At 39.7% G+C, this 10235-nt stretch overlaps 1 protein-coding gene across 1 annotated transcript in view; it reads right to left on the reverse strand.

Moving 5' to 3' along the window:
• The window catches only part of IFRD1 (interferon related developmental regulator 1), a gene marked incomplete at its 3' end in the record, with an annotated part of 22179 nt that overhangs the window by 6018 nt on the left and 5926 nt on the right, over positions 1 to 10235 (reverse strand). The window contains exons 2-7 of the mRNA XM_007945022.1: positions 10085 to 10187; positions 9798 to 9922; positions 7854 to 8011; positions 4972 to 5022; positions 4709 to 4887; positions 4518 to 4626 (exon numbers count right to left, since the gene is read on the reverse strand). Of these exons, the coding sequence (XP_007943213.1) occupies positions 4518 to 4626; positions 4709 to 4887; positions 4972 to 5022; positions 7854 to 8011; positions 9798 to 9922; positions 10085 to 10187 (725 nt within the window). The remainder of the gene's footprint in view (positions 1 to 4517; positions 4627 to 4708; positions 4888 to 4971; positions 5023 to 7853; positions 8012 to 9797; positions 9923 to 10084; positions 10188 to 10235) is intronic.

Consider the following 10235-nt stretch of genomic DNA (forward strand, 5'->3'; position numbering starts at 1 on the left):
GGTCTTAAAACTTGAATGGAATTAAGATCTCAAAATGAAACCACAGAAAATTCCTAGAGTTTGAAGTGAGCCTGCCCTTATTAAACCACTGAACAGAGTGAGTGTACAGGGTAGAATTCATTTCCATCCAGAACCCCAGAATGTGACCTTATTTGGAAATGGGGTCTTAGTACATACTTATGTTAAATCAAGATGAGGTCAAACTGGATTAGGGTGAACACTAAATCCAAAGACTTGTGTCTTTATAAGAAGGCCATGGGAAGACACACACACACAAACACACACACACAGAGAAAGACCACCATGTGGTAACGTAGGCAGAGACTAGAGCGATGCACCTATAAGCCAAGGGGTGCTGAGGATGGCTGATAATCACCAGAAGCAAGCAACAGGCAAGGAAGGACTGCTCCCTAGAGCCTTCAGAGAGACCACGAGCCTGACACCATCTTGATTCCAGACTTCCAGCCTCCAGAACTTCAAGACAGGAAGTTTGCTGTTTGAAGCCACCCAGTTGGTGGCAGTTTATTAGGAAATGAATACAGTAAGACTCTAAATTCACAAAACACCATTCCAAAAACTAACGTTTCTACATAAAATCACTGATTTTATACAAAACGAAACTAACTGGACCTTTTGCAACCATCTTAAGTGTTATGAAATGAAATTCAAATGGCAGTAAACAGGGAAACAGATTCTGATCCCCCCAATTCCCTGCAATACACAGAACATTCTATCTGGAGTGGCTTTAGCTCTAGATCTCTCTTCATCATTGCCTCCAGAGTGGCTCTGCTCAAGCACAAAGATTTTTATTCCTTTCATTCCCTGCTGAGGCAGAATATCTTTGTCTGGCTATGGAGATTTTTACATAGGATCAATTATCCTGTAAACACACAAAGGCAGGAAGGGAGAAGAATTTTGAGTTTCCCTTCCTGGAATTATAACCTCTTAAGTAATTTAAGATTTAGTCTCAAGAACTATGTTTAGTCTTTGGATTCTCTTTCTCTCCCTCCCTTCCTCCCTCCCTCTCTCTCCCTCTCTTTCTCTCTCACTGTCTCTCCTGCAGCACTCCCCCTGGGTCAGATCAGATGGGGATGGAGTAAGAGAACCAGAGAAGGTCTGACTATATTTCAGCATATTTCCCAAGTTAGGCTTGAACCAGCATATCATACAGATAGTTCTGTCACAAAATAGTCTTTGTCTTATTTTAAGTTATCCTAGATTTCCTAAAAGGCCACTACTAGACTACTGGTGGTAAGGGGGAGAGGCAGAATAGTGTACTACTACCACCTACATTGTATGTAGCATGTATTCTTAACAAGCCTGTGAATGGAGAAAAGTTACTATTACTTTCTCCATTGGACAAGGAGGCATAGAGAAGCCATCTAACATCATCCAACCAGTAAGGGTGGGAAAGACTCGAACCTTGGCAGTGTGGCTCCTGTCCGCTGTTATCTACTCAGTCATGTGGCAAACATGCATAGTAAGCCACGAGAGCTCTCATAAAGTATTAACAATCCTTAATTTCAACTTTGAACAAATAGCTAATATTTCACCACCTCATTCTTCAAAACCAAACTCAAGAATCAGCTCTCTAAGTTTTTCTTCTAACCCTCCCAGGCAGAACTCATCACACATCTAGGTTCTTTGGTTAATATCACAAAGCAACTTTGCTAGCTAAAGGTTCAGAATAATTCACGGCCACTCATTTGGTACAAGAACGCTGCTTTAAAGTTCCCTATGTATTCATGAATGCTGCTTTAATTAATTTTTGACTATCTTATAACTAACCCCACCACCTCTCGCTCTCTCGCGCTCTTTCTCTCTCACACACACACTCTCACACACACACACAAACAAAAGATATTTGGGTAACAATGTTTATGTTTACACAATTTAAATAAACTCAAAATGTATCATTTAAATTGCACTGTTACCTCAATTTAAGATGTATGTAAAAAGGAAAAGAAAATAAATAAATTACTACTATTTCTACCATTAAAGAACACAAAACTAAAAACTAGGCCATCTGGTTTCTTTGCTTTGAGATTAAGGACCCATTAACTAGCTCAGTAAAATTAAATTGCTGGTTAAACTTGAGTACAATTTCTCACATAATAAGGAGAACCATTAGCTATTGATGGCATTAACTTACTTTCCATTAATACCTATTCTTCCAAAAAGGAGAAGGTAAAGAAGATGAGAAGAGACACTTGACACATATAAATTTTAAGAGCCTAAACATTTTCTCAAGGAGCTCTGCTAGCACAGTGGTTAAAGCATTCAACTGCTAACCAAAAGCTCAGCGGTTCAAATCCACCAGCTGCTCCACGGGAGAACAAGGAGGTACTCTGTTTCGATAATGATTTACAGCCTTGGAAACCCTGTGAGTTTCTACTCTAGAGAACCTCTAGCCCTAGAGGTTCGCCATGAGGCAGGACAGACTCAGTGGCAGTGGGTTGGGTTGGATTTAAAACATTTTCTAAATGCAAGAGTAAAATGGAAGGAGAACGCCAAATATGGCAGGCAACGAGGAACTCTTTATTAATCCTAACTGGAATTACTGACTGTTAAATAACTCCCTAAATTGCAGAAAAAGTTTCACTGTGGAAATACATAGTCTGTCTCAAATTCACAAAAAGCATCCAGTGAATAACCCCAGGTTAGCAATATTTCCCATTTGAGTTTCCTTATTGGACCTTTCTGATTACTCTGACAGTATCTATGGATTCAGTGTGAAGGCAGGAAAAGCTGCCCCTCCATCCTAAAACTCAGCACACTACCTGAATCACACCTCTAAAAACAATTTGCTACTTCCAGCTCTAATCTCTGAGGCCCTTCTCTGGGCAAGCCTTAGTATTAAAAAATAAACAAAACCAGTGCCATTGAGTCGATTCTGACTCATAGCGACCCTAAAGGACAGAGCAGAACTGCCCCATGGAGTTCCCACAGCTGTACATCTTTATGGAAGCAGAGTGCCTCACTGTTCTCCCACAGAGCAGCTGGTGGGTTTGAACAGCTGACCTTTCAGTTAGCAGCTGAGTGCTTAACCACTGTGCCACCAGGGCTCTCTAATCCTTGGAATAGAGGTCACAAACTAAGTGATGAACTGTCCCAGTTCACCTGGGAAGAGGACTTTCCTAGGACACAGGACATGCAGTGCTAACAGTGGACCAGTACCAGGCAACCAAGGTGGGTGATCATCTATCACCAACTCATAACCTGCAAGAGCCAAACCGATGGCACCTAACATCAGCAGTGAAGAGGGTGGGTGGGGAGCTACAAAGCACACACCCCTGTCTAAAGAGCCATGTTTGTTTCCACCTTTAGCTCAGAGAGTTAAACCACAGTGACTAGACTCACCTGATCCCAAATATATGGTCATTTAATATTTCTTCCAACCATCTGGTATTACTATAAAGTATGTGTTAAAGACTGAATTGCTGCCCCTCAAAACAGATGCTGAAGTCCTAACCCCTGTTCTTATAAATGGGATCCTCACTGGAAATAGGGGGGGTTTGTTATGTTAACAGCAGAACAGTGAAGTGCTGGGCTAACAAAAGGTTGGTGGTTCAAACCCACCCAGCAGCTCCAAGGCAGAAAGGCCTGGCAATCTGCTTCTGTAAAGACTACAGCCCAGAAAACGCTATGGGGCAGTTCTACTCTGTCACATGGGTCACTACAAGTCAGAATCGACTCCAGGACACCCAACAACAACCATGAACTCACTAGAGTAGAGTGCATTATAAACGTAATCCCTCTTGAGTAGTGTCTTATAAAGGGGAGCACAGAGACAGAGGCACAGACAGAGACCCCACCTGATGATAGACGCAAACAATAAAGAACTGCTATGGACTGCTGGCAGGCACCAGACCCTAGAAGAGAAGCTTCATGAGAGAACTGACACAGCTGAGGCTCTGAAGTGGATTTCAAGCCTCCAGAACTGAGAGGAAATAAATTCTGGTATTTAAAACCACCCACTGTGTGGTATTCTGTTACGGCAGGCCTGGGAAACTAAGCGTCCACACATCAATTACCTTTTATGTGTCCTATGGATGCGCTGGTAGTGTAGTGCCTAAGGCACCTGACTGCTAACCAGAAGGCTGGCGGTTCAAACCCACCAGCCACTCCTCGGAAGGAAGGTTGGGCAATCTATTTCCGTAGTGATACCGCCTCAGAAGCCCAAGGAGGGGTCGCTATGAGTCGGGTCTGACTTGACAGCACGTAACAACAACACGTCTGAGAAATCCTAGCATATACAGATTACACCAGACACAGTTCTTTCCACGAGTAGAAGAAAACATCTCTAGATTTTAGTGTTATAGACAGCAAAAATTAGTAATGCCCTCAAATAAGACTCCATCAATCACTATTGGCTATGCTCTCACAAGAATTATCTTGGCCCTGCCAAGAAGCAAGGTGATCAATCACTAGGTGCTCAAGCTGGCCACACTCCAAAGTTACCCTCTAATTTTTAATTGTGAAGGTAATGATAGAATAACGGTAAATTAGATACTTACGCTATCCATTCCCCTGGCCAATTCAAACAGAAGGGCCAAAGATTCACCAGCAGCAATTCTCATGTTTACATCATCACAAGAGAGCAGGCTTGGAAGCTTATGGAGATGCCTAGAAAATAGTTAAGCATTATCATCTGAACATTGTGTCACTGAACATTATTTTTATAAAATACAAAACTGAAAATACATACATCTCAAGCTTTTTCTTCACTTCATTGATGGGGCATATGGTCAGTAGTAAGGTCCAGGCAAGGAGCGAGCTGATATGAAGCACTGTATTAGGGGTGCTGCAAATACCATTAGTGTCTTTCTCTTTGAGATAGGACTTGGTGAAGATGTTTTCCAAGCATTCTAGAGTTGAATACAGCTCCTAATGCATAAGAATTTCAAGTAAGATTAACCAATCTTAAATTAGATATGTGCCAATAACAGAAGTCAAAGATTTTATACTTACAGTAATGTCATCTGTGGCAATAAAACAGCAAAGACCAAAGCAAGTTGCACACTATAGAAAAAGAAAATACAAATAGTTTACAATTTTACTCATTAATTCTACATCTTCCTGCTTTTATAGGTCAATGTGGTGTAGTGCCTAAGGCATTTGAGTGCTAAATCCACCAGCCACTCCTCGGAAGGAAGACTGGGCAATCTATTTCCATAGAGACACCACCTCGGAAACCCAAGGAGGGGTCGCTATGAGTCAGAATTAACTTGATGGCAGTGAGTTTGGTTTTTGGTTTATATGAGTATAGCATAGAATGAAGGGAAAGCGAGAACGAATACTCGCCCATGAGTCAAGAGCAGATCTCAGCCCAGGCTCTGCTCTACTGCCAGACTCATGGCGTGGCTTCAGGCAAGTTACTGACTTTCTCTGTTGTTGCTGTTGTTGTTATTTGCCATTGAGTCGTCCCCGACTCATAGCGACCCCTCCTTGGGTTTCCGAGGCAGTATCACTACGGAAGTAGGATTGCCCAACCTTCCTTCCGAGGAGTGGCTGGTGGGTTTGATCCACCAGCCTTCTGGTTAGCAGTCAAGTGCCTTAGCCACTATGCTACCAGAGCTCCCTAGGGTCACCCATTATAAAACTGGCAAGGCAAGAGCACATGCAAGTGAATTAATAATGTCAAAATCCATTCCAGCTCCACACCCTATGACTGAGACTGTCGGGTTACTCTATGGGTGTAAAGCATCTTAAAAGCATCAATAACTATATTCCTCATTGCTTCCTTTCCATACACACTACAGACACCTAACAGATCATTTCAGGCTTTTACTCCATCTCAGGGAGAGATGACGTTTGGACATCTGAAATAACAAAACCTACTCTATTAAAAACTTTAAAAAAGACATTAAATTTTTCTCTAGGTTTCTAAGCTTTTAAAATCATTTGTATTCATTTTTGCTTTTATGTAGACACCAATATAAAATAAGCTTCCAGGACCATAAAGGAGCAGAAATCCCTCAAACCTCCTACCCCAAGAAGGAGCTCGTTAAGTCAGGTCTCACTCATTTTGGAGTGTGCGGGAAAGAGTGTTTTTGGAGGGGGTGGGGGAGTTGTGGGAATTCTTTAATTGCCCTTTGTTGTGAAAAAGGGGCTAAACATGTGAGTACACTGTAAGACCACAAAGGTAAGGCACACCTAAAAGCACAGACTCCCAACACAGTACTTCTCTATAAACGGCTTACCTGTAACACAAACGGGAGTCATCGATTCGCAGAACACTGCTTTAACGAATTCATCATATTAAAGGCAGAAACTGCATCAAGAGTAACATGGTAGCACCAACTTGCGTACCCCATCCTAATTAGTGAGAATTTGTAATGTGTCAGACTTGACTATTCTCCACTCTCCTTGACGCTGTATGCTGTCACTGAAATTCCCTCATGTTCTTAAAAGTATCACTAAAGCTTTCAATCTTTAAAGTAACATTTCATATGCCCAAGTTCTGGCTAGTTCTGCTCCAGGACTAAGGAAGCTTATGATAATAATCTGTGTGGTGTCACTATTTTATTCACTCTGATAATAATTGTTGTTGTTGTTATGTGCCGTCGAGTCGGAGCCAACTCACAGCGACCCCTCCTTGGGTTTCCAAGCCAGTATCACTATGGAAGTAGATCGCCCCATCTTGGATGTTGCTAAAATTTAAAAGCAGCCCCAGCGTATTCTCAGGAAAGGAGGACACAGAGATTTCTATGAAGTCACAAACCCCTACTCCTTTTCCCTCAGGGCACACAGGTAGGCCATTCCAGCCACCAGCCAAATAAGTTAAGGGCCAAGGCACAGAACTGAGCCTGTCCTCTTGTTTTCCCTATCTAAATCTTGGCAGTAGAAGACCTAGAGGTGGAGCAGAGGCAAAGGATAGGGGCCTGGCTCCCTGCCAACTTGCTAAAGGCAGTGATAGTGGTTTCTGCAAAGTCACAAAGATGTTAGGGTTTATCTGGTACAACGATTAACATCACTTACCTTAAATAATAATAACCCAAATACCCACCGCTGTCGAATCAACTGTGACTCACAGCAACCCTACAGAACAAAGTAGAACTGGCCCCATAGGGTTTGCAACATGAAGCTACTTTGAACAACCAGTATTAGAAAGTTTCAAAATTGAACTAGTTCAACTTGTCAGGGAAACAGCTTAACACTCATACATTACTTTACAAATAACCCACCATAAACACCTGGCATGTTTCGGTGATACAGCAAAGCATGCTCATGTAATCACTTAAATCACGTTTCATGGGCTCACCAAAACAAAGCAAAAAACCAACAAAAATTAAAAAAATTAATACCACAATCTAAAGTCAAATGTTAAGAATAGTAAATATCAGAGAATTAAATCTACCCAAACCCACCTTTGTAAACACAGCATCAAGCTGCTAAGACAAGACTGCTAGGCCAAGACAGCCAGAAAAGAAAAACTGTTGTCACTAATCAAAAAAGTTCCTTTTTAATCAATTTTCTATTCTACTATGATATTCCTTAGAATAAAAAATAACCACCCAATAAACATTAAGTATCTAGACTGCTTCTTCAAGTCCCAGTCCAAAACACTATTCTACCATCATCCTAAGTAACTCAATACAGTATTTAACACCAGTGTGTCATGTTCAACTTCAAAGACGAAGACATTTACTCTCTCTGAGATGATCTATGCTATCTCAGAAAATGTGGAAAAGTAGCTGTCATGCTTACTAAAACTAAAAGACAAATAAGAATCAAATGTTAATAAAAACCTACTATTTAAGAAATGCCATTTTCCTAGATTCTTCATCGGAATGCCGGGCTGTCATGCCAAGAGAGAGCTCTAATCGCAAAGTTGTCAATCTTATACTCACAGTTTGCCTAGCCTGGATACTAGCTGTTCCATCACAAATTATTTTCTTTAGGATTGGTCCCAGAGTTTTCAAAATCTCTTCACTTTCAATTCCGGGGCCCAACTGAATACAAAGGACACACGCTAACGCTGCAGCTGCCCGCTGCTCATCACTCTTACCTGTAAAAGAGGTCAGGACAAAACCATGACACATTATCCGCAGTAGACTAACTTAAATATAGCTTACATCATAGCAATTCCCCAAATGAGTTTAATTTCAAAATAGCAGCTATCATTTATGAAACCCTTCCTATGCCCTAGGCTTGGATGTAAGTTATAAACCCAGTGAACATAAGAACTGAAACTTTGCAAAGAAAACTCATTAAAATCCTAGATGCAACACGTTAGTCTAATGACCTTCAATTTATTACTCTCGTTCCCTAAACTGGTTTCTTTATCTGTAAAACAGGGATTAATACTTACTTTAAAGCAGTACCATAACAGTTCAACAAAATAATGTGTTTTAAGCCAATTTCTACCTTTCAACTCCTGAATAGTGCTGAATTAGCCCATGACTTAATCTCCCAAGCATTTCAGATGTATACAACCCATTCCTTAAAACATTATAAAACACATTTTAATAAAGGTAAACGTAAATTAACTCTTTTCAGAACTATTTATACCAAAAGGTTTCAGACAAATATTATACTTAAATATTATATAATAAATTATAGATTTATAAAATATACAGATTGGAAACCAAAAAACAAACCCACTGTCATCAAGTTTCCAACTCATAGTGATCCCCACTGAGTTTCCAAGGCTTTAAATCTTTACAGAAGCAGACTGCCTCACATCTTTTTTCTGTGGTGCAGGTGGTAGGTTTGAACCACCAAACTTTTGGTCAGCAGATAAATGCTTTAACCGCTATATCACCGGAGTTCCTTACATAGATTGAAAAGGAATTTTTTAAGATCACCTAGTCTAACTACCCATTTTAAGAGACATTTTCAATGTGAAACACCTTTAATAAAGCTATTGTAATATCTGTAAAAAAGTTAGGCTGGCTAGCAACTATACAGCTAACAGGTTACTCAACCACCAATCAGTCTCACTTGTGCTAGGCCTTTTTTACAATATGTCTTTCTGCACAGTAAGGCTGAATTAGATCAAGAGTTTCGATCATAACAAAGCTTTCACCTGAGGCAAAATGAGAAAATAAGGACATCAAAGTCAAGTTCATTCATATAAAGAAGCATTTATGCTTCCTACATTTTTGGTGCTAGGAATTTTTTTTAAAAATAAAACAGTAATAATGGTAGAAGATAACTATTTCCATAGTGTCCTTACTTAGCAAAATAAAGAAAATCCGCAGCCCTACATCTTTTCAATTTTGGTGATTCCTAAAGCTGGAAAGTCTAGTAACCTTAAAGTTTTCAGAGGTGTCCCCATTCTTAAAAGCTCTAGGATTACAACATGACTTCTCTAGTTTCTATTACAAAGTTCTAGAATTCAAATATACCAGGGGAGACCCTGTAAATGACATGCCATCCATAAGTACAATCCATGTTTTAAACAAGCGCAAGACAATGTGGGATAGATATTATAATTCTTCTTTAATTTTAGAAAAATGAAGTTGAATTTTTTTTTTTAATTAACACTTTGTTTACATTTGACACAAGCTTTTAAGGCTTTCTGATTTAACAATAAGATGGCAATCACCCCTTCTGATAGGACAAAGGATGACAATTCACTCCAATCCTTCCTACTTTCATGCTTTTATTACATAAACACACCTATCAAGTCTCATTCTGAGTTATAACAAATACAGTGTATTCCTTGACCATTATAAAGTGTTACCAAGAGTAAGTCAATGCTCTGGTCCCATTAACAAATGTTACTACAAAAGGAAGGTAGCAAATTCCTTTTAAGTTCTGAGCCTGTGACTCAAAAACAGGGGCCTTACCTTTTTTCAGGCAGCGCTCAATGCTATCAGTTAAAGTCATTCTTCTTTCCAGAATAAATTCATAAAGCATTTTTGAAGACACTGCATTTTTAATACCTTCAAGAGCTGCCTGCCTTGTCTTTGCACTGTTTAAAACAAAACGTAAGGCAAAGAAAATACAATTGGAATATACCCTCAAAGACCTTTAAAAACGTTAGCTTACTTCCTTCTAAATTTTTTCTATAGATTCCTTATCTAATTGTCATCAAGCTCTAACATTTTTTCTGTAATTTTCATCAAAGGCTCACCTTACTGCACAAAAGACTCTTATCATAGTAGTTGTCTGTCTATTCAACAGCCACAACTTTAAATGATGAGATTCTATAGTTTCAATGTGTAAGACACGTTCCCCTATATTACATATATAAGTAAAACACTTAATACTACAAAAGTCTACAG

Source organism: Orycteropus afer, unplaced genomic scaffold (genome assembly GCF_000298275.1).
Source record: "Orycteropus afer afer isolate SDZICR_OR568_19922 unplaced genomic scaffold, OryAfe1.0 scaffold00007, whole genome shotgun sequence".
NCBI classification, from domain to species: domain Eukaryota; kingdom Metazoa; phylum Chordata; class Mammalia; order Tubulidentata; family Orycteropodidae; genus Orycteropus; species Orycteropus afer.